Source organism: Nicotiana tomentosiformis, chromosome 12, assembly GCF_000390325.3.
Source record: "Nicotiana tomentosiformis chromosome 12, ASM39032v3, whole genome shotgun sequence".
In the NCBI taxonomy this organism is placed as follows: Eukaryota; Viridiplantae; Streptophyta; class Magnoliopsida; order Solanales; family Solanaceae; genus Nicotiana; species Nicotiana tomentosiformis.
The window spans coordinates 1,746,010-1,770,433 of NC_090823.1; the positions used below are offsets into that span (position 1 = coordinate 1,746,010).

The 24,424-nt window shown below is 34.6% G+C and overlaps 3 protein-coding genes and 1 non-coding gene across 5 annotated transcripts; 2 read left to right on the plus strand and 2 right to left on the minus strand.

The window, feature by feature from the left end:
- The first annotated feature begins 3,680 nt into the window (after positions 1 to 3,680).
- Positions 3,681 to 5,555, plus strand: LOC104087383 (uncharacterized). Its single transcript, XM_009591821.4, has 2 exons — positions 3,681 to 4,083; positions 4,918 to 5,555. The coding sequence occupies exons 1-2, from the start codon at positions 3,765 to 3,767 to the stop codon at positions 5,166 to 5,168; spliced, it is 570 nt and encodes a 189-aa protein (XP_009590116.1). The 5' UTR covers positions 3,681 to 3,764; the 3' UTR covers positions 5,169 to 5,555.
- Positions 5,556 to 12,246: 6,691 nt separating this feature from the next.
- Positions 12,247 to 15,913, plus strand: LOC104087384 (calcineurin B-like protein 7). 2 transcript variants are annotated; one of them, XM_009591822.4, is made up of 8 exons: positions 12,247 to 12,332; positions 12,416 to 12,498; positions 12,617 to 12,676; positions 13,382 to 13,490; positions 13,720 to 13,772; positions 14,683 to 14,763; positions 15,348 to 15,460; positions 15,665 to 15,913. In XM_009591822.4, exons 1-8 carry the CDS (start codon positions 12,263 to 12,265, stop codon positions 15,735 to 15,737), a joined length of 642 nt encoding a protein of 213 aa, XP_009590117.1. In that variant the 5' UTR covers positions 12,247 to 12,262; the 3' UTR covers positions 15,738 to 15,913. The 2 variants fall into 2 exon arrangements, with proteins under 2 accessions (XP_009590117.1, XP_009590118.1); XM_009591823.4 differs by lacking the exon at positions 14,683 to 14,763.
- Positions 15,914 to 16,380: 467 nt separating this feature from the next.
- Positions 16,381 to 16,453, minus strand: TRNAA-CGC (transfer RNA alanine (anticodon CGC)). Its single transcript has one exon. It is a non-coding gene; the product is annotated as a tRNA-Ala (tRNA).
- A 1,866-nt stretch (positions 16,454 to 18,319) lies between these two features.
- LOC104087385 (uncharacterized) lies at positions 18,320 to 23,783 on the minus strand. Its single transcript, XM_009591825.4, has 7 exons — positions 23,652 to 23,783; positions 21,539 to 21,605; positions 21,399 to 21,457; positions 21,213 to 21,302; positions 20,972 to 21,111; positions 19,072 to 19,129; positions 18,320 to 18,801 (listed from the first exon to the last, which is right to left on the minus strand). The coding sequence occupies exons 2-7, from the start codon at positions 21,603 to 21,605 to the stop codon at positions 18,625 to 18,627; spliced, it is 591 nt and encodes a 196-aa protein (XP_009590120.1). The 5' UTR covers positions 23,652 to 23,783; the 3' UTR covers positions 18,320 to 18,624.
- Between the last annotated feature and the right edge of the window lie 641 nt (positions 23,784 to 24,424).

The following is a 24,424-nucleotide window of genomic DNA, read 5'->3' on the forward strand; positions in this document are numbered from 1 at the left end:
CTACTCTTTGATCGAGAGGTATTGAGTGGGTAATTGAGAGTTTATAGCTATAATACACCCCGATCAACAAAACAAGAATTACAGTTTAAATCTCATTAGGCGAATACCTAGGTGATGGTCATAGCGCTAGGCTTTTTAAAAACTTGAAAAACAACAAAAACAATTACCCTAGTCTTATTCCTTTACTTTATAATCTCTAGTTTTAAAATAGAAATAGAAACAACACCAATTTGTGGAGGTGAAAATTAAGATAGTTCAAATTCACGCACTAGAATATATACTTCTAGCTCTCATCTAACTCCATGTGGATTCGATCCCGACTCTTTGTTTGGTTACTATAATTGCAATCGACCGATTCATACATTGTATTGAGGTGTGCATTGTGCGCGAGAGGTCATGACCGTTTCTCGTTTTTGGCGTTCTATGCCCATAAAACTGGAATTTCTTCTGATTCGCCATATGCATGCATCTGGGTGACCAGACCCGAATCGTCTAATATTTTGTCAGCCCATCAAAAATGACCTAAGGAACAATAGTCATAGATTTTCCATGATCATTCCTCATTTTTGGTGTTTTAGGGCCATAAAACTGAAATTCTTCCCGGTTCCCATATTTTTATGTGTATAGCCCACGCCATCTGCATGCATCTGGGCGACCGGACCCGAATCCCCTAAAAGTTCACCGGCTCATAAAAACAACCTAAGGAACAATAGTCATCGCTTCGCTATATTTGTTCCACGTTTTGGCGGTCTAAGGCCATAAAATTGGAATTCCACCTAATTCTCAGATCTTCATGTGCTATATAGCCCACGCTATCTAATTGTATCAGGTTGACCGGACTCGAATCGCGTAAAAAATTATCGGCCCATCAAAAACGATCTAAGGTACAATTGTTATCGATTCTCCATGATCGTTCCTTCGTTTTTGACGTTTTAGGATCATAAAACTGGAACTTCACCTGATTCACAAATTTTCGTGTGCTATAGCCCAACCCGTTTGCTTACATCCAGGCGACCGGACCTTAATCGCCTAAAATTTTGCCAACCCATTAAAAACGACCTAAGGAACAATAGTGATTGCTTCTCTATGAATGTTCCTTATTTTTGCCGTTTTAGGGACATAAAACTGAATTCCGCCCGATTCCCAGATTATCGTGCTATAGCTCATGCCATATGCATGCATCCGGGCGACCGGACCCGAATCGCCTAAAATATTATCGCTCATAAAAAATGACCCAAGAAACAATAGTTATCGTTTCGCCACGACCGTTCCTTTCTTTTGGTGTTTTAGGGCAAAAAAATTAGAATTTTGGGCGATTCCCAAATCTCATGTGCTAACTCACGCCAGTTGCATGCATCCGGGCAGGTCGGACCCGAATCGCTAAAATTTTTGTCGGCCCATCAAAAATGAATTAAGGAAAAATAGTCATCACTTTGTCATGATTGTTCCTTATGTTTTGGCGTTTTAGGGCCACAAAATAGGAATTTTGCCCGATTCCTAAATTTTTGTGTGGTATAGCCCACGCCATCTACATGCATCCCGGCGACCAAACCGGAGTCGCCTAAAATTTTTTTCGACCTTTCAAAAATAACCTAAGAAACAATAGTCATTAATTCGTCATGGTCGTTCCTCATTTTTGGTATTTTAGGGCCATAATACTGGAAATTCGCCCGATTACTTGATTTTCGTATGTTATAGCTCACGCCATCTGCATGCATTTGGGTGATTGGACCTGAATCACCTACTGGCCCATAAAAAATAACCTAAGAACTAATAGTCATCGCTTCGCCATGACCGTTCCTCATTTTTAGCGTTTTAGGGCCATAAAAATAGAATTCTGCCCGATTTCCAAATTTTCGTGTGCCATCTGCTATATCCAACTCCATCTGCATGAATCCGGGCGATCGGACCTGAATCGCCTAAAATTTGTCCAGCCCATCAAAAATGACCTTAGCAACAATAGTCATCGCTTCGCCATGACCGTTCCTCGTTTTTGGCGATCGGACCCGAATCACCTAAAATTTTGTCGGCCCATCAAAAATGACCTAAGGAATAATAGTCATTGCTTTGCCATGACTGTTACTCTATTATCTGTGATCGCCTAAGTGATTTTCGGTTGATCGTTTATTTGTTGTTATTATTCTTCATTTTCTTATAAAGTGGGAGATACCGATGAAATTCATAAATTGCCTATATATGCGTTATCTAAAATTCGTCCATGTATTATTTATGATCGCCTAAGTGATCTCTTGATGGCTTATTAGTTATTACCAGCATCATTTTTCGGTAGATCGCTTATTAGTTATTACAAGATCATTTTTAATAAAGTGGAAGATACTGGTGATCCGATAAATCGCGTATGTGTTATCTAGAAATCGCATATGAATTTATGATCATCTAAATGATATATAGTTGATCGCTTATTAGTTATTACCACGATCATTTTTATAAAGCAAGAGATCATGATGTAATCATAGATCATCTATGTGTTACCTAGATATTGCCCATATATTATTTATGATCGTTTAAGTGATCTCCGGTTGATCATTTATTAATTATTACCAGGATTATTTTTTATAAAATGAAAGATCTTGATAAAATCATATATCGCATATGTGTTATCTAAAAATATCGCACGTATTATTTATGATCGCCTAAGTGATCTCTTGTTTGATCGTTTATTAATTATTACCATAAATCGTCTATGTATTATCTAGAAATCACATATAAATTTATAATCATTTAAATAATTTTCAATTGATTGCTTATTAGTTATTATCACGATTAGGCGGAGATCACGAGAGTGATTCACGGTTTGTCTTAGCCGTTCATGAATTTGTTTTTACATAAAAGAAAATCTACACTTTTTTTACTTTGTTCTTCATGATGTTCTTCTTATCTGGACATCCTGAAATTAATGCCATCACGTGCATAAAAGTTAAATTCACTGTATGACAAAATTCACACATTATTAATGTATCATTATCCCAACGGTCTAATCACTTAAGTTTCGCATTCAAATTTTCAAAAAGCCAAACTTCCACAAATTTCTGCACCCTTAGTACACCTACTCTCGTCCACTTGTCTCCTCTTCTAAATCCGTGACCTTTTGCATTTAGCTAAAGATTTTTCTGTCCCTAGTCTTTGTAATATATATTTAATTATATTCAATTATTTTTTTTTAAATATTTTTTTTATTATCTCCATGTGATTTATAGGTTACGGGTTCGAACCGTAGAAGCACTCATTAATGCTTGCATTAGGGTAAGCTATCTACATCACACCCCTGAGGGTGAAGCTCTTTCCCGGATCCGAAATAAACGCAAAATATTTTATGCACTGGACTGCTCTTTATATTTAACCGGTTGTAACCAAAAAAAATTCTTTCTCTATTTTTCAGGTTGTTTGCTATAAAATTTTGAGTTTAGTTATGTAAACGATTAGTAGAAATAGATTTTTATACTATCAGGTTTAAGTTATATATAACGTCAGTTTAAAAATAATTACACTATTAAGTTAGTCAAATAGTATGTATAAGTAATCCCTCTTAAAATATACTATTCGTAATCTTGAAAATAATTGAGATTACTTACTACAACAAGTTAAGACGTCTAATGATGTAAAGATTATTTACGCTTATGTATATATTACTTAAATTAAAAGTTTTTGTAATATATATGCACGCACACTCACAAACACCACAATTAAACAACCCCCACTATTTCTCTTTCATTCACTCAACAAAATATTCTCTTTTTTTATCAATGGGAAACTGCAACTGTTCAATGAAAGCAGTGACAGATGCAAGAAAATTAGATTTTAACTTTGCTCGTGTTATGACAGATTCTGGAGAAATATTAAACCTCAAAGGTCCTAAATTAGTTCGACAAGTCCTAGATGAATTCCCAGGTTACAACATTTTTAGTTCAAATCGTTTGTCTTCTCCATTACATGATCAAGAATTACTCGTCGACGGCGAATTCTACTATCTCCTCCCTGTGATTGAAAAAGAGCCAATTCGAGTTTCATCAACTAATTTGACAAAAGGGTCAGCTATGGAAGTTTTGCCAGCTCAACGAGAAGGTATTGTTAGATAGGAATAGTTTAATTTGTAACATATATTCTTGAAGTGTGTTGCCATCTCGTCTAATAAAAGTTTAAACTGTTAAAAATAGTCACTTTAATTTACTTAATTATATTTTCGTCACGCTAAAGGGGAGTCTTGGCGTAACTAGTAAAGTTGATGTCATGTGATGAGGAGGTCATGGGTTCAAGCCGTGGAAACAAGCTCTTGCAGAAATGTAGGGTAAATTTGCGCACAATAGACCCTTGTAGTTCGATCATTCCCGGATCATACGCATAGCGGAGGCTTAGTGCACCGGAATGCCCTATATTTTCATCACGCCTTTCACGTGTGGGCCAAGTTTTTTTTTCATGAGTGTAAATTGTTTTTTATAGTGGAGGCGGTGAGACTCGACCTCGGGTATCTCTGTCTGCTATGATACTTTAATTTGTTAAAGTGTGATCATTTTATCTAAAAGTTTAAACTATTACAAATATACTTTTATTTGCTTAGTTACATCTTTAACATGTATGAAGAGTGAATGTGTCCCACCCTGGATGGCAAAAATGAGTTTGAATGCTATATACATTAAATAAAAACTTGGTTTTTTTTCTATTTTTATTTAAAACTTGAATTTTTGAATGATATATACATTAATTAAAAACTTTGGTTTTTTTCTATTTTTATTTAAAACATTTGTAAGGTCGCTAGTTCACCTCCCACTGGACACTATATCTTTTAATTTTTTAACTTTTTCTTCTTCTTTTTTATTCAACCATCTTAGTAGAAATTCTGTCTCCGCTACTGCGCCTGAAAGCCTTTTTCGTACTTTCTGATTTTGTATTTCCTAACAGGTGTTTGGAGAGTGAAGCTAGTTATCAATCCACAGCAATTAGAGGAAATATTATCAGAGGAAGGGAATACAGAAGCTTTAATTGAGCAAATGAGGATAGTTGCAACTGCAAATTCAGCTGCAAAGCACAAAAGAAGTACTTCTTGTGGAGTTAATTGGAAGTCTACTCTTCCTAGTGTATTTAAGCTGCCCAATGAAAAACAGAATAAAATACTAGCATTGGATCAGTCCTCCACCAGCAGCCCTAAATAATGGATCTTTTGTCTCCAATAGAGTTTCCGCCGCACGAATTTGAATTAGTCAGACCAGTAGAGTGGAAAGAGATCGAGATAAAGGAAAGTGAAGTAGCAAAAAATGGTCCATTATATAGAAGGTAAATTAGATTCAACTATGTACAAGAGTATAACAAGGATTTGCTCAAGTATTAGTGATAAAATCGATAGTGATCTTGATACGGAGCTGAAACTGCTAACTAGAATGACATGTCCTTTAATAGGACCAATAGCAGTTGGTTTATGTTAGTTATGGAAAATTACAGGATTTTCATTATGTTGTTAATTTTATTTTTTTTTGGTAATTAAAATTTTATATATACCAGGGAAAAAATATTTACAAATCAAACCAGAACCCTTAGAGCTTTGTCATGTTGTTAATTAACATCTCTAATTAACATCTCTCATTATTTATTTTCAGTTTTTGTTTTCCGGAGGATTTTATTCTGGGGCGAAGCTAGAGAACGAGTTACGGGTTCGGCCGAACCCAATAGTTTTGGTTCGAACCCTGTATTTGTTTGATGAAATTTGTTAAATATGTACAAATTATTAATTTTGAACCCATTAACTTAAAAATAATTAGAATCCGGAACACATAATAAATTCTGGCTCCGCTTCCGATTTTAGTTACAAAAGGTCACAAATATGCCCTTAATATCATCATGTGAGACACTTGCATGTTAACTTGGTAACAAATTTAGGCCTTAATTGGAAAAAGGACTGTTATGTCAGAATTAAAAGTTTAATAGTAGTAAAAGTTTATGGTTTAGGTGAGATTGAATGCACCTTTTGAAGTAGTGTAGATTACTTCTGTGTCATTTTTTCTTTGGAAATTGAAAGACGTTACTTAATTAAATTAAATAATGTACATGCAAGTGTCTACCCCATTAAGATTTAAAAAGAAAAAATTGTCCTTGTAATATTCTCTGAAGTGTTTGAACAACAGTTAATTAACAAAAGCAATTAATAGGCTTATATTTTAGTTCATGTTTATAATAGCAGTCATGAAAACTAGCAGAATACATAAATAATTGAGAGAAGAAATTAACTTACATCAGGTTTCGAACACTTGAAAAACGTCTCCCTATATTTAAAGGAGTCCACGCTATAAAATGGTGTGTGACAAGTCCACATCGACCCATATGAAACACTACAAGAAATTTCACTTTTAGTCGCAGTTATACGCGGCGACTTCCCAAGTCGCTACTAAGACTCTTTACTTATCGTGGCAACCAGGTTTATCGCCATCAATGGGCATAAGTTCGTTCGATTTCATTAGTCGCCCCTACACCGAAAATCTATTTTCTTATAATATTGGTATGGATTGGTCAAAAGTGTTGCGGAAGGCAAATGAACTATATATATAATAGAAAAAAGGTCCAAAATTGTCCCCCTACTATAGTATATAGTTTAAGTTTGTCCCTCATTATAGTTTTCGTTCAGATCCACCCCTACCGTTAACAAACTTTCTAGAATTGCCCTTAACCCTAACGGATCTCCACCGTGACACCTAATCTCTCAATTTTTTCCATGTCAGCTGCCAAGTCACTCGACCCCCTCCCCTCCTGCCACTTCAGGTTACTCATCTCTAATCTCATTTATTCATTTATCTCTCCTCCTTTACCACCCCCACTTATCTGAACCCCTCACTTTCTCTCCCTTTCCATCGTTAGCTCCTTTCTTCTTAATCTATATAAATTGACAGTAAACTCATAACAAAGCACACTTCTAAGAAAATTCAACAAAGTTCTATCATAACATAAAGGTACCAATTTGGTATTTAAGTGAAATCTTATAGATGAAGCAGGAGAAAGGTACCAATTTGGTATTTAAGTGAAATCCTATAGATGAAACATGGGAAGTGAGTTGGGGTTTTCTTGTTGGTAAGCGATGGCGTTCACCGGTGGTCACTATATGTTTGGAGCAGGTTTCCGGCGTTGTATCTAATAATTATTAAAATAATTTTTTAGTGTAATTTCTTTCGACTATTATTTGACGCCATCTTTGTAATTCGAAGTTGGAACAAATCAACAAAGATAGGATTAACTTGAGAGAACAAATTAATAGAAAAGTCATGTTCATCACGTGATATTGCTTCCTTATTAGCTAAAGTGAAGCAATTTTTTGCACAGTGATAACACGAGCAGATTTCTAATTAAGTTTCACCGATTTTTTATTAACATGAGCAACTATTTAAAGGTCACAGGAAAATAAAAACCAACAAGCAAATCCGAGAATTTCAGTGGGATCTGGCGAGGTTCTATTTTCCGGCGAAGTTCAAAAAATGGCGAAACCTCTGATTTTTTAGTTCCAATAAATTGGAAAGAAGAAAAAGAAAATAAGTAGAAGAAAATGAAGGAAGGGGGTAAGTCAGTGGTGTTGGCCTTGTAAATTTTCCGGCGAGTTTCACCAGTTCCGTTTGCTTATTTGGTGGAACGGGGTTGCTGTTTGGATGATGGAACACGAAGAAAAAGAAGAAGAGAAGAAGGGAAACGAAGAGGGGGCCAGTATAGTGGAGGTTAGTACTACCGGAGGAATTTTTTGGTGAGCTGCCATGTTATCCGGTGGTTTTGGTGTGAATTTATTTTGGATTGAAAGAGGAAGATGAAGGTCATGTTGTGTGGTGTGTGATGATGAGGTTAATTTTAATGTGGGACCTGCTGATATGGAAGCTGATATGGACAAATTAATAGAGGATTGGGAGCTACGGTGGAGATCTGTTAGGGTTAAGGGCAATTCTAGAAAGTTTGTTAACTGTAGGGGTGGATCTGAACGAAAAGTTTAACGGGGGACAAACTTAAACTATATACCATAGTAGATAGGCAATTTTGGACCTTTTCCCTATATAATCCTAGTATTGGATCAGTCGGACCAGTAGAGTGGAAAGAGGCCGAGATAAAGGAAAGTGGAGTGGCAAAAAAGGGTCTGTTATATAGAAGGTAGATTAGATACAACGATGTACAAGAGTATAACAAGAATATTTGCTTAAGTAATATTAGTAAATATACATCGATTGTGATCTTGATACGGAGCTGGAACTGTTAACTAGGATGACAGGCCATTTAATAGGAGCAATAGCAACTGGTTTGAGCGGGTGATTATATTTGTTTAACATGATGGTAGTCAACATCTCTTTTCAATGCTGCTGTGATTTTACTTTTCTTGAGCCAAGAATCTATCGAAAATAATATTTCTATCTTTAGAAGGTAACAGTATTTTTCCCCGACTCCACTTGTAGAATTACACTGAATTTGTTGTTGTTGTTGTTGTATGATGGTAGTTAACATATGATCTCAATAGCGAGAGTATTAATGATCAATCTGATCTAATGAGAAAAAAACTATTGGATTTTCACTATAGTATTAATTAACATCTCTAAGGTAGTTGTTGGATATGGCATTTTGTTATGCCTCTTTGTATGAATCTATGAAAATTTGCTATTGGAAAGTCAATTGTGTTTGTCTGCTTAATCGTTCTTGCTTTTTCTTCCTTATTTGTTCTCTCTTTATTATTTATTTTCAGTTTTTGTGTTTCTTTGAGGATTTTAGTTACAAAAGATCACAAAAATTCCCTTAATCTCATCACATGAGACAATTGCAGGTCAACGTGGTAATAAATTTAGGTCTTAATTGGAAAAAGGACTGTAATGTCAGAATTAAAAGTTTAATAGTAGTAAAAGTTTATGGTTTAGGTGAGATTGAATGCACCTTTTGAAGTAGTGTAGATTCCTTCTTTGTCATTTTCTCTTTGAAAATTGAAAGATGTTATTTAATTAAATTAAATAATGTACATGCAAGTGTCTACCCCATTAAGATTTAAAAAGAAAATATTGTCCTTGTAATATTCTCTTACGTGCTTAAACAACAGTTAATTAACAAAAGCAATTAATAGGCTTATATTTTAGTTCATATCATTTCATCAAACAATTGAAATGTGAAAACTAAGAGAATATATAGACAATTGAGTGAAAAAATTAATTTATTTCAGGTTTCGAACACTTGAAAAAAATCTTCCTGTATTCAAAGGAGTCCACGCCAAGAAATAGTACATGACAAGTCCACATCGACCCATATGAAACACTCCAACTCTCAAACATTTTATTTCACAATAAAAAGTGAAACTTAAAAATGAGACAAGTTGCTAACGGCAAGGGTATACTACCAGAAATTTCACTTTTGATCGCAGTTATACGTTGTGACTTCCCAAGTCGCTGCTAAAACTCTTTACTTATCGTGGCAACCAGGTTTATCGCCACTAATGGGCATAAGTTCGTTCGACTTCATTAGTCGCCACTAAATATCGTCACTGAAAATCTATTTTCTTAAGGCAATTGAACAATTTTATATAGTAGAGGGGCAAATTTGGCCCTTTTCCTTTTCACAAACTCCAGCATCTTCAACTTTATTCTCCAGATAATAACCTTACCTTTTTTGTAGCATTATTGTAGTGGTCTGATATGTTAGATCGTAAGCATAAGTGGGTTACAGAATTTGGAAAAATTGTTTGGTCACTAAAGTATATTCCACCAGAAGACTCCTGAAGCAGAAATATCTCATGTAAGAGCTAGATGTGTTAGAAATTTTCATTTGTCCCTCCGTTTCTATTTACACAACGTAGTTTGATTGGGCACAAAATTTAAGTATGAAAGATAGATTTTTGAAACTTGTCATATTAAACGTCCCATAAAATTTTCTATGGTTTATAAAATTATGTCCATGACCAGTGACAAAGTCAAGAATTTCTCTAAGGGTGTTCAAACTAGAAAGAAGTAAAACAAATCCGACAAAGGATGTTCAATATATGTTATAATATACCTCTAAAATCTAATATTTTACCTATATATACAATGTAATTTTTCAACGGAAAGTGGTCAATTGACGACCTTTAAGTAAATGTAGCTTCGCCCCTGCCCATGATGGAGGGCGGGCTGATAAGGGCCAGTCAAGCATCAATGACATGCTTCTAGGCTAGGAAGTTTCTGAAGAAGAGGTGGACGTGTCACCTTACGCGAATCTAATTGCTATGATTTAGATATTCTTGATTAATATAGGTATAAGGCGAAAAATAAGTTAGAAAATTAATTGGAGGAATATATTCCAAGCAGGATTTGAAGTTTTATGCAAAGAAGATATGATTGATAACTACAGAGAGCTCAATCGAGATGGATGATAGGAAAGACTACAACTTAATGCTAGTACACTCCTTACCTCCTATTGTATTAAATGAACAATGTGGAAATGGATGTCTGGTTAAGAAGCGAATTCATAATTTAAATTTGATGTGTTCAAATTTTTAAGTTTTAGTCGAAATGGATATCTTGTCGAGAGCCGAATTCATAATTTAAATTTGATGTGTTCAAATTTTGTAGATTCTACTTATTATTATGCACTTTCTGAAATTAGGGGTTCAAAAATTATTATTTTAAAATTTTAATAATTTTTACATAAATATTTTTACTCTGATTGAGAATTTTGAATACACTTGAACCAGCTAATTATATGCTAAATCCACCACTAGCCTAGTTAATTGTTGTCATTATCCATTTAGAATTTATTGCTTATGTCATTTTACCCCAATTCAAGGTACTCAAATCTCTCTTTTGACTTGCATCTTTTGATTTTCTAATCTTGTATATAAGAATTGGCATTTTTCGATTGTTGGTGATGAGAATAACGTTCTACATTGGTAGTTGAAAATATTGGGAGTCAACATATAAGGGGCAGAGATCTCTTAATAGTATAAAGTCTTATGGAAAAAATCGTGTGGGCTTGATCAAAGCGGATAATATTACACCGTGTAAGAGTACAATATCCTTGAGCTGGTTTTGCCCAACTGGTATCAGAGCTCATGTTCCGCGGGACAAGTATGGTGATGACAGAGTGATGGTCCGGGGCTCAGTTTGCATATTTTCATTCAGTAATGATCTTTGTTGAGCGATATGACCAATGACAATTAATACAACCCACTTCAACTTACTTGAAATTGAAGCGTAATTATTGCTATTGTAGCACTGACTTTTGAGCTCTAATACTTCACCACTTCTTGAGAAAATAATTTGAGTTCTTTTTGTATTAAAAATTTGTCAAATAATGTCAATGGAAACGACATGAAATTCGAGCTAACTTAGTAAGTTTTTCCGAACCACATGAAATTTTATCCAAATCTATATCTGGAATGTATGAAATACGTATGAACGGAGGATTGATGCGTTCCGAAATATTTTCAACCAAAAAAAAATTTACTCTTCTTCCATTTTCCTGAATTTGGAACATTGGGAACTACTTATGTACAACCAATTTGGTGAATGTGAACAATTTCGTTCCTTACAACCGCACATTATAAAAGCAAGAGTACCTGGTTCCACAATAAAAATGATAACTTAAGGAATATAATGTACCTTTTAAAATCTCTAAAATAGGAATGTGAATAAATACCTTTAATAGAATATACACTTTGCGCTTAATTATAGGGCCAGTGGCTGAATTTTTCTAAGGAAGTTCAAGATTTAATACGTATGTAAAAAAAAGTAATTTTAATCTATATATTCAGTATAATTTTACACGGGCTGTAGCTCCGCCCCTTATATTGCTTGTACATATTACCAAGTCACTCCCACAATTTTCTCCACTAAAAAACAATTATACCTTATATTAGTCTCAAACTAGTTGGATCATAACTCGCTTATTAATTTGACTATCTTTGACCTACTCAAATTTAACCTAACTCGCCCATTGTCACCTCTCTATGGTCAAGAAAGTAAGGTGAAAGGCTTATGAATGTTCAGTTATGCTTTTTATCTATACAATTAAATTTGGTGCACAAGGCATCCCGCTTTCACGCAGTGTCTGGGGAAGGACCGCACCCCAGGGTACATGATGTAGACAGTCTATCCTAATGCATATATTAGTCATTGCTTCCACGGCTCGAACCCGTGACCTGTAGGTCACACGGATACAACTTTACCGTTGCTCCAAAGTTCCCTTCCATTTATACAACCAACCCCTCCATATAAATTATAGAGATTCAGGAAACCTGTATATATATAGCCTACACAAAACAGAAAACTATTATAAAATGGGCTGTGTTTTAATAAAGCAAGAAAAGATATATGAAGATCATGTTGTACTGGCAGCTCAGACACATTGTACGTATAGGTTTTTCCTTTTTTCTTTTTTCTTTTTTCTTTTTTCTTCCCTTAACATTCACTTCTATTTTTTCTGATTTCAGTTTCTTTGGAAGAAGTCAAGACCTTAAGTGAACTCTTCAGAAAATTAAGCTGTTCTATTTGCAATGATGGCTTTATTAGCAGAGTAAATTCCATCATTTCTGTCTTTCTTTATTAGCAGAGTAAATTCCATCATTTCTTTCTTTCTTAAAAAAAATTCTTATTATATTTGATGACTTAATATAAGTTTGAGTTTGTTACAGGAAGAGTTCCAGCTTGGATTATTCAGAGATAGCAGGAAGCAATCTCTGTTTTCAGACAGGGTTAGTTAACTTCTTTTTAGCTCTATACTTTAGCGTACATATATTTTACGTTGTACCAGTGGCGAATTCAAGATCTAGAGTCAGTGAATTCAGAACAAGAGCCGAGCCACCTCTTGGGAAGGAGAACTAAATCCATTTTATTAAAAAAATAATACTGCGCAAATACAGTAAAAATAATCTTCTTCCTTTTTTTTTTTTTTTGTATATATAGACTATTATTGATTTCCCTTGACATAAGAGAAACGTCTAGTGTAATGGTAAAGAGGTTCAAAATTTACTTAAAGTCATAGGTTCATAATCCAAAATGTGTTATTCTTGTATTTCTTAATCTCATTGCCAAAATTCCTGATTCTGCCACTGCTTCAGCATGAGCTGATCTTGTTATATAATATATTTTAATTTTTTTGTATACATAATCTGAACAGAAAGTAATAGATTCAGTTGAACCCGAAAAATCCGCGTCGATTTGCTTATGCGCTGCAATGGCCATTTTTTCATTATGTACATTTTCTTAAACCTTTGTTTGACAGTAACCCTTTGGATATGGATTCGGCTGAACTAGTAACTTTTGTATTTGTCGTAAAAATTATTGAATTGTGCACAAATTATTAGTTTAGAACCCAGTAACTTAAAAAAATTAGAATACTGAACTCATAAGTTTCAAATCCTGACTCTGACTCTGACAGTAATGTCTGTTACGTATAGATGTTCAAGTTGTTTGACTCCAACAATGACGGGCTAATAGACTTTGGCGAGTTTATTCGTACACTAAGCATCTTCCATCCTGATGCTTCTCAAGCAGAGAAAATTGCTGGTATGAATTTCCAATTAGGTGTTTTTCTGGCATTAGATAAGGCAATGAAATCAGACAGATGTTTCTACCAATGTTGCTCGGACTCTTCAAAAATGTCGTCGGGTTGTGTGCTGAATTCTTCAAAAATACATAGAGAATTCGACACGGGATCGGCAATATTTTTGGAAGGTCCGAGCAACGTAAACTGCTACAACTGTTGCATTGAACCCTGTGGTTTCTGATGCTGCAGTTGCATTTAAAGTGTATGACTTATGGCAAAGAGGCTTCATTGGACGTGAAGAGGTAAATATGCACTACTCATATAACAACATAATAACCGTAGAGTCACAAAACTATTTCTTTAATCACCTTAAAATATTAAACTTTAGTCATTATAACATTAGTCACTAAACTTTATCAACTATAATAGTAGATTCAAGTGACTTGACTTTTACCTGCTATAACGGTAAAGTCACTAAACTTTATACACTATAACGACAAACCTACACATCAAGGTGACTTTATCGTTAATGTTATAGAGGGTAAAAGTTTTGAAATTTTTCTTTTACAGCGGGTAAATTTCAGTCACTTTGATATGCAAAATATAGTTCTGTGACTATATTATACTTGTAGTTACAAAAAATTGGTTTGGAACTTTATTGTTATAGTGGATAAATTTGGTTTAGTGTGAAGTTAGCATAACATATGACTTTTAATAGAAGGGATTTTTACACAAGTAACTGTCATATTTGACAAGATTGAGTTGCTCTAGTGGTGTGCACCCTCCACTACCAACCAAGAGGTTGTGAGTTCGAATCACCCCAAGAGCAAGGTGAGGAGTTCTTGGAGGGAGAGAGTCGAGGGTCTATCAGAAACAGTCTCTCTACCCCAGGGTAGGGGTAAGGTCTGCGTACACACTACCCTCCTCAGACCCCACTAGTGGGATTATACTGAGTTGTTGTTGTTGTTGTTGTTGTTGTTGTTGTAACCTGTCATATTTAATCCTTATTTTTTCTAACCGGTATACATAAACTATATATTGATTTTATACAGTTATATACATATTATACATGAATTATACATATTTTATATATTCGCTAGTTACATTTAATTTAAACAGTTGAATGGACGGCTATTTAAGTTAATTCCTCTTAATAGAGGCCAAATAAACCCTTATTTCTGTTTTTTCTCCTTGAATTTGAGCTGAGTTCAGGTGAAGGAGCTGATTTTAGCACTATTATATGAGTCAGAATTGATACTCACTGATGATATAGTTGAAGCTATTGTCGACAAGGTATTATTTACATGCAACTTACTTGGGAGGGGGGGGGAATGGTCACTAAATTATTCAATAATGTTGTCGTACTTGTGTTCTATCATCCAAAGATGTACTACTTTTGGAGAATTTAAAGAGCCTAATAGCATTTTTGAAGAGTCCGACTAACGTAGCAACAACAATAAACACAGTGTAATTCCACACAGGGCAAAGCTACGTATGGCCAAGGGTGGTCAATTGAACAATCTTCGCCGAAAAATTATACTATGTTCAGGGTAAAATATTACTTGTTATTGATTAAAAAAATAATTTGAACATCCTTGCATAGCCCACTGCAAAGGGTGTTCAAATTTTGAACACATTTATTGAATTTTCTGGCTTCACCATTGATCCCACAAGTGGGGTCTGGGGAGGATAGTGAATACGAAGCATTACCCCTACCTTGTGCAGGTAGAGATGTTGTTTCCAGTAGACGTTCGACTCCAAGCAAGCATGCAAAGATCATAATAGTATAGAGAAGAAATACAGTAGTATAAAGTCGGAATAATATAGCATTTAAAGTTAACTAACTCATATTATTAATCTAATTTTTTTGGGCCAAGACATTTGAGGAGGCAGATTCTAAAGGGGGTGGAAAGATAGATATAGAAGAGTGGAATAGTTTTGCAGCTCTAAATCCATCTTTATTGAAGAACATGACAATTCCATATCTCAAGTAATTCTCTAATCTTCCTCTATCACTTGCTTTGTATTTATGTAAAATTTACCTGCTATAACAATAAAATTATAGGATTATATTTTGTCACATCAAAGTAATAGAACTATGTTCGAATTGCTCATAAAATACTTGAGTAGTGCTAATTTATCAAACTTCTGCTGATTTTAGTGAATTGAAAGGATGAGTTTTGTTACTTTGCAGGGATATCACAGCTGCATTTCCTAGTTTTGTGCTGAATACAGAAGAGAATGATGACATTTACAAGGATTTCTGAGTTATATATAATTAAGGAAAATGCAGTTGCTTTGCCGAGTTGTGAATAAACAACTAAGTTTAACTGCACGAATATCAAAGGAAAAAGTACAATTGTTAGGTTGTAAAATGCAAAATGTTTCCCTAACATTGTATTCTTGAAAATTCATCTGGTCATTACAAATGTTATTTTAGTTATATGACATTTTATCATAGACGATTAGTATAAAGTAACATCTGAAAATGGTAAATAAAATATATGAAATTTTTGTTGGGTCAATCTGTTCTATTCAAATTGTAAGAAGCAAAATAGTAATAGTGAAGACAATCTACACCAGATAATATTATTGGGGAGTCAAAGGATGTTCTTCTTTGATCACGCATATATTATATATTTTTTCATATTTTAAACTATTAACCCTTATGATTTATAATGCTTTTTAAACTGGTCTTAAAATATGTAAAATTTGTTTTCAAAAACTTAAAGAATCTGTGTTTTTGGGCGTGCATGCAATAACGAAAGCAAAGTGTAGTTTCACTAATAAATGTTATTAGTTACTTTGTAGTTCATTACAAATGTTATTTTAGTTATATGACCTTTTTCGACCAGTATAAAGTAACATCTGAAAACGGTAAATAAAATATATGAAAGCTAAGAGAGGAATTGGAGGTGCGGGGAATCGAACCCCGTGCCTCTCGCATGCGAAGCAAGCGCTCTACCATATGAGCTACACCCCCATATTTGTTAAACACCTTATTTAGCTTAATTGGAATAATTGTGAGATTAACGACCAGATAAATTCAAGGGCTCTCTAACTTAGACCGTTTGTTTTATTAAGATTTTCGGCAAAGGGCCAAATATACCCCTCTATTTTCGAAAATGGTCTAAGAATACCTCTCGTTATACTATTGGGTTATATATACCCCTGCAGTCATACTTTGGGTTCAAATATACCTCTTATTTAAATGGAGAGACACGTGACATCGTCATGTCGGTCAATGCTAAATATCTCTTAATTAATTAAAAAGAATCATTACTCATACACGAAAAACAATTATTTTTTTTGTAAAAACTGAAAAAAACTGAAATTATTTTTACTAAAAACGGAAGAAAAAAAAAGAAAAATATTTTTGTTTTCAGTTTTTACAAAAAATCTGCCTTAGAAAAAACTAAAAAATATTTTCTAAAATAATATTTTTGTAAAAGCTGAAAATCAATTTTCTAAAGCAATTTTTTTTGTAAAAACTGAAAAAAACTGAAATATTTTTTACTAAAAATTGAAGAAAAAAATAGAAAATATTTGTTTTTTTAGTTTTTACAAAAACATTGCTTTAGAAAATTATTTTTTAGTTTTTTTTTTCAGTTTTTACAAAAATATTATTTTAGAAAATATTTTTCAGCTTTTTTGAAAGCAGTTTTTTTGTAAAAACTGGAAGAAGAAAAAAAAATTCGTTTTTTTCAGTTTTTAGTAAAAAATATTTCAGTTTTTTCCAGTATTTACAAAAAAAATTGCTTTAGAAAATTGATTTTCAGCTTCTTTTTTTTAGTTTTTACAAAAACATTGTTTTAGAAAATATTTTTCAGTTTTTTCTAAGGCAGTTTTTTTGTAAAAACTAAAAAAAAGAATATTTTCGTTTTTTTCAGTTTTTAGTAAAAATAATTTCAGTTTTTTTCAGTTTTTACAAAAAAAAAAATTATTTTTCGTGTATGGGTAATGGGTCTTTTTAATTAATTAGGAGATATTTAGAATTGACCAACAGGACGATGACATGTGTCCCTCCGTTTAAATGAGGGGTATATTTGAACCCAGAGTATGACTGAAGGGGCATAGATAACCCAATAGTAAAACGAGGGGTATTCTTAGACCATTTTCGAAAGTAGAGGGGTATATTTAGCCCTTTGCCGTTCTGCTAATTAAGATATTGTATCTAGGACTAAACATTGTATAATTAAGATTGTTTATTTTTCGAGCCGAGGATCGAAACAGTCTCTCTACCTTCCCAAGATAGGTATGGTCTGTGTACATATTACTCTCCCCAGACCCCACTTGTAAAATTCCACTGGATTGTTGTTGTTGTTGTTGTTGCATTTATTTAAAAAATATAAAATTCAAATAAATTATTAATAATACTCTACGTACAAAATATTAAAGAAAAAATATTAGTTTATTTAACGTTGTATAAATGATTTCTTTGATGTACCATATTTTGAAAGCTAGTGGTAGCGGCTGGAGTAATAGTAATGGTAGTAGCCAATGATAATAAATAGAGTGGTGGTGAAAATACATTCTCTGAAAGTAAAAGTCTATACAAGATTTGATTGATTCAAACCTATTTAAAGATAAATACTTTTGAAAGAAGTGAATTTAATCAAGTTGAGATCTCAATGATTCAGACTCAACTTCCGTTAGATTATTAGCAACAAAAAAAAACTTCCGTTAGATTCAACCTAATTAAAGAAAAATGTATAGTGCCAAAAAGAAACTAGCAAGTAGCAATGCCTTGTCCTTGGTTCGGGACAACTGTTATCAAATATATGCTTCCTACCTAACAATACAAAGCTACAAAAGTTACGAATCAAACATAGAAACTTTAGGATCGAACTAAAACCAAGAAATGCTATACAAATTTCTTATATGGATAGTTATAAAGCGCATCTGCGTCAAATCACAACAAGTTCCAAACAGTTTTCGCCATTCCCCAAGAAAAGATAGCACCTAAGGCTGCTACGGACACAAAAAGAACCACAATGATCAGGTGCAGAGAGCTCTGCTATCAAATTCACAACACGGACCTAAAGGACTAATCTGCAAAGAGCACATGGCATTAGCTGCACAGTAATCTGTTTATCACTTCCCGAAACGACATCTAGCCCATAGCACATGGAATCAGCAGAACATGATCTGTCATCACTTCCCAAAACGACCTCTAGCCCATGGCACTATTTGTTGCCCGCCTCCATTTCTCCTTGGAGCGTTATTCTGCTGAGATTGCATCTTCATCCTCTGTTCCTTCATATTTGCAAATAGAGAATCTAATGTCTGAGGCCTCTGCTTTGACACTGGCTTGACCTCCTGCCTTTGTTGCTACACACACAGAACACAAACTGTTACATTTCTTCAAACCTTAGAAGATGCATACAAGCTGATCTACAGAACCGACAGCAGCGAGAAGGCAATGCTTCTAAAAAGTGACAAATCAGACTATCAAAAAATGGAGACACCTCCAGTGATATGGTCCTTGCGGAGTTTGACTCAAATCCAAGCTTTCAAATTTCAATGTGGGAAGAGCAGAAAAGCGGGGACCTTTATAAGTTTAAGAACAGCTATATCAATTCTAGTTGGACCTTCAATTACCTTAATAATAAACCGGCCACCATTTGCAGCACCCCTCTGAACCGAAGGAGCCCCGAACCTGCAAAAGGAAAAAAAGAATTGGAGCGACTGTAAGGAGAAGTGCTTATCCACAGATTTCTTATTAAAGAGTGAGCAGCCCCAAGTTGCAGGATCAATGTGTGGTGGCAGAGCACTATAAGCATACAAGTTCTTGTATATTTCCAACTTACCATCAGTCTGCTAATAAAAAATTCTCAACTAGCCAAACCTTAGAAACAGAAGCGGCACCCAGAAACAGAACTTCATACGCATATCTCCCACCAGAAGGAAACAAAGTCCAAAGTAGAACTATCAGACCATTGATGTGGGAGAAATAACATCCTTGGGATTTCATCATCCGTTAACTTCGGCAAAAAGTAAAGCTTCACCAAGATTCCAGAATCTCTTCAACAGGGTTGCAAGTAAAAGTTTCGAGTTGGAGCCCCTCGCACAACCCACAAACCTAAAAATTTCTGGTAAACAACTTAATATGCAGAACATGCAATATCTATCCTCCAAAACAGTGCAAAATGCTCGGGAGTTCCTCTATTCAATTATGTTCCTTCTTCTTGTTGCTGAAGAAGACTTTCTTTCATAAGAAAGAAAATACTTACTATCTTTGGGATCTGATCCTACACCGCTGCTCAAGACTTTAGTGGATCGACTCTATTACATAAGGCATTTCTAATAATATCCATCCTTGTTCCTATTTTGGCATTTTTAATTTCCGGAGTGTTAGCCCCGGTTAGTCTAGATTATGGCACACAGTTGGATACAAACCCCTGGAAAGAGAAGTATTAACACTTGCATGTCCCAGAACAACCATTTCAAAATGAATAGTGTCATGCCAACCATAGAATAATATAAGTAATATTGTTTAAGGTGGTAGAAGGCAAAACTAAAAATGCACAGCAGCCTCGCAAGTTCATTGCTGAAAGGAAGCAGATTAATGCCATGTGTCATGCTCCATGCCTTTCCAAACTTCATATCAACAACAATTTTGGAGGTTGGGCAGAGGAAATAAAATCAGAAAGAATTGATCATCCATATCCCAGAGGAAATTCAAAGACAATTACATGCCAAATAGTTGAGTTACTTCGAACAGAAGCTTTCACCAGGACATACTTCAATGTGACTCGAAAGGAAATCAATGATGATCAACTTTCAAAGAACTAATGAGTTATTTTGGGACAAGCTTCTCTAAGGGTGTCTGTTCATACGAAAGCAACCATTCCAAAACCACAAACTTACGAGACATAGTATACCCCATGATGCTAGTGCTACCAAACAAACCTCCAGAAAATATACACTTATTGCCATTACGGGGAAGTTCTCATTCATCTCATACTCCAAGGGCAATATTGCAGCTAGGTAAAACAATATATTGTAACACATTCTTTTCTCTATGCCAGCTCTCACAGATGCACTTTAATCCACCTTAAAATTTCCCAAGTCTCGGGTGTCCAATACCAACTTAAAAGAGTAGGACTCAAACTCAAAACATGCACAACAAACTTAAGTCCACTGACACACTGTAGAAAGATGCAATGTTCTGATGGAAAATAATCATCATTTGACACTTGAACAAACATCCAAATATTGTAGCGTCAACGACACCCCAACCAAACTAACAGCATGCTTTTAGAGTATACAACTTCCAAGGATTGTAGTTTGAACATCACCCGACCAAACTATCAGCAAGCTTTTAAAGTGCATAAAGGAGAGACACATGGCAAATTCATCAACAATAAATAGGACCACAATTTACCTGCATCAAATGAGAGTTAAATTGCTCAGAATTTGACATGCGCAGCAAACCTGGACACTAATAACCGACTAGCTTAATCATATATTAAGCTCACAGTTCACAGTTTAAACACACCTCTGTTTATTTACAGTCACTGCTCGGCTTCGATTGAAAGGCCTATTGCGAATAGGAGCAACTGCGGCCTTTTTGGCTGCCTCAGTTGCCAAAGGGAACTGGTCTCCCTGAAAATTTGATCTTCTACGAGCAAGAGCCCCCTAAGCATAAGAATATCAGCAAAGAAGTATCATTCAGCATCCACCAATACAAAAAAGAAACCATCAAATTCTTCATAGGTTGAGAGAATTGTGATGAGTACCTGTCTCATAGATGATCTTGTGTCCATAAACTTTTGTATCTTAGCAGATTTATCCTGAGCAACATTATTAGAAAATTTTTGGCTTCTATTCTGCAGAAAGCAGATGATAAATGTTAAAATCCTGTTTCATATCAAACTGACAAAAGCTGAAATAAACACTAAATGGTCAGAGAGCGATGTGCTTACTGAAACTCTTTGCTTCTTAGGCTTGGTTGTGTTTGTTCTGGACATCTTGATGATATCATCTGCAAGCACCAACTGATTATCAGCAGGAGAGGAAGAAAACCAAAAGAGAGGAGTAAAACATGTGTAGCTGACAATAATACCTAAAGTCATGTCCATTTTCTTCTCTGTAAGAGCAATAGCCTCACTTGTTAGTGGTTTAGCTGTCATCTGAGAGAGGAGGAAAGTCAGTCAACTGAACACAGCATTGACAACATGGAGACTATCCAACTAAACTTGAATATCAGCAGATGGAAGATCAAGAGAAGAAGAGTCTCAATGCTAGCACACACTAGAACCCAGATGCTTGAAGCACATTATTCAAACGACAGAGAAACTTATAGGTATTACCTAAAAGACCAAAGCAATTGTTCAAATAGACATGCATTAAAGTAACTGCGCACACACATGAGATCCAGATAAAAATGGAAGCTTTAGTTGCTTTTTCCCACACCTTTTCAAGTAATAACACATCTCTACAGCATTCAACCTTTTAAGGATCCCCATCAACAAAAAACAGAAATAATCAGGCCTTCTGCTCATAAGTCAGCTCTCTCCTCTCACATGAATATCTAGAAACTAAATTTCAACCCTTCCCAGCTATACTTTTTCAACACACCATATGATGAAACTAACTCCAAGCTCGAGTTCCCTACCAGTTTCTCCAACTTCCCAGGCTTCCCATCTAAAATAAACTAGAGGAACTAGAAATCAGAGAGCAGCAGTAGTTGTTCTTAGAAACGGCAAAAGTATGTTAAATTTATAGCTTCTCCTAGGAGAATAACCCAATGACCTCATAAGAAAACAAAGCCCAAAAGAAAAACACGGTGAAGGGGAATAAGTTCTAGCAGCAGCAACAACAACGCCTCAATCGAGATAGAATTAGCTACATGAATCCCCTTTTTATATGACGATGGTGTCTGAGCTAGCTTGCGCACCTCGACTATTCCACCGACTACCGGTTTATCCCCCCCCCCCCCCCCCCCGGCCAGCACAAACACCGATACGGGATAACTCTACCCACCAAGCCTGAGGCAGATGGGAAGAAATTACATAGTGTTTTTACCTCCGTTGGGATTTAAATCTGAGACCTCATGTTGCTCTCTCACTTTGTTGACCACTAGGCCACACCCCTAGGTGCAATTAGATACATGAATCCTTCAAACATACTATCTTATTAGGCATTCATTAAAAGCACTAGAGGTTCTACGTATCACAAAATGACATACATAACTCTTACCAAACCAAAAAGACACTCATCAAACTGGACCATAATACACAAGGGCCAGAGCTAGCCCTTCAGCTACGGGTTCGGGCCGAACCCAGTAGATCCGATCTAAACTTAGTATTTGTCTATAAAAATTCATTAATATGTACAAATTATTATATTTAGAACTCACTAACGTAAAAGGATTAGAATTCCAAACTCAAAAGCTTGAAATCCTAGCTCTGCTTCTGATAATACAAGTGTAACAACAGAAACTAAGCCTTACTCTCAACTATTTGGCACCATTAATTATAACTTCCAGAACATCAAGAAAATTTTCACAAGTCCACATATAACAAAAGGCTAGAGTCTCCAAATAACAAAAGGCTATAATCATAAAATTAAGGTTCCGATAGCTATAAAATTGAAGAAAAAAAATAAACTTGAGTGAATTAAATCACAAATTTTTACTCGTTCAAAACAACTCGCAGTGTATAACATGAACATAAATAATAAAAACAAAAAGGAGCTCGTACTCTCAGCTTTTGGCATCATTAGTTATAGCTCCTACAAAAGTATGAAACTTTTTACAAGTCTGCATAACAAAAGTCTAGAATCCTCACATAACAAAAGCTATAATTATAAAATTAAGGCTCGAATATCTACAGAATAAATAAAAAAAACTAAACTTGAACTAATTAAATCACAATTTTTACTCTTTCGAAACATTTTGCCGCATAATAACATGGACATGAATAACAAAAACAAAAAAAAACAAAAAAAGAGCTCGTGAGTAACGCAAAGTCCACATAACAAGAGGCTATAATTATAAAATTAAGGCTCCGATAGCCACAAAAAAAAATTAAACTTGAACTAATTAAATCACAGTTTTTACTCTATCAAAACATTTTGTGGCGTAATAACATGAACATAAATAACAAAAGCAAAAATAGAGCTCGTGAGAAACGCAATCTATAGAAATTGAAAATTTCTGGAAGTAAGATCGTTACCTGTTTATGCTTGCGAAATCGAATTAGAAGAAGAGATTCGTGAATAGCGCTGATATTGAAGTTAGGGTTTCGAGCTTTGAGGAGAAGAGAAAGTTCGAGACGGCGAAAAATTATGGTGAACTGAGAATGAAATAAGGAGATATTGACATATTTATATGTAGAGGCGGTGCAGGTGCACCATTAATTATTGGATCAGGCACGAGCCAATCACGTGAGAGTTACGTTTACTTTTCTTTGCGGAAATCAACATTAAGACATATTATTAGCAATTTACAATGTCCGTCTCAATTTACGTAGCATAATTTGACTGATAACGAAATTTAAAAAAAAAAAAAAAAAAAAAAATTATTATGAAGTAAAGACAAGTATAGAGAGAAACTGATATATTATTCAAACTTTAAATTTATGTACATAATGAACTGAATTCTCCTCTATTTATAGAAGAAAGAAAGTTGTTGTGTAAGCTGCTACTTTAAGCTGTTGTGCCAGATATAGCTGTTGTGCCAGATATAGATAATTTTCTACCATGGATAATATTTATCCATAACGGAGTACCGAAAGGATAAATTTTTTCAGGAGGCTTATTTCCAATGGAGTACTAAATAGATAAACATATTTACGGCAGAGACTCATATGGATAAGCTTCTTCAGGAAGCTTATCTACAACGGAGTACTAAATGAACATCCATAATATAATATATTTATAACACTCCCCCTTGGATATTCATTAAAAGATAATGTGCCTCATTAAAACCTTACTAGGAAAAAATCCT

Coding starts and splice junctions, on each gene's coding strand:
- LOC104087383 (XM_009591821.4), top strand. CDS start 3,765: ATGGGAAACTGCAACTGTTCAATGAAAGCAGTGACAGATGCAAGAAAA. Junction 4,084..4,917: donor TTTGCCAGCTCAACGAGAAG/GTATTGTTAGAT, acceptor ATTTCCTAACAG/GTGTTTGGAGAGTGAAGCTA.
- LOC104087384 (XM_009591822.4), top strand. CDS start 12,263: ATGGGCTGTGTTTTAATAAAGCAAGAAAAGATATATGAAGATCATGTT. Junction 12,499..12,616: donor ATGATGGCTTTATTAGCAGA/GTAAATTCCATC, acceptor AGTTTGTTACAG/GAAGAGTTCCAGCTTGGATT. Junction 15,461..15,664: donor ATGACAATTCCATATCTCAA/GTAATTCTCTAA, acceptor GTTACTTTGCAG/GGATATCACAGCTGCATTTC.
- LOC104087385 (XM_009591825.4), bottom strand. CDS start 21,605: ATGACAGCTAAACCACTAACAAGTGAGGCTATTGCTCTTACAGAGAAG. Junction 21,458..21,538: donor GAAAATGGACATGACTTTAG/GTATTATTGTCA, acceptor TGGTGCTTGCAG/ATGATATCATCAAGATGTCC. Junction 21,303..21,398: donor CTAAGAAGCAAAGAGTTTCA/GTAAGCACATCG, acceptor TGCTTTCTGCAG/AATAGAAGCCAAAAATTTTC.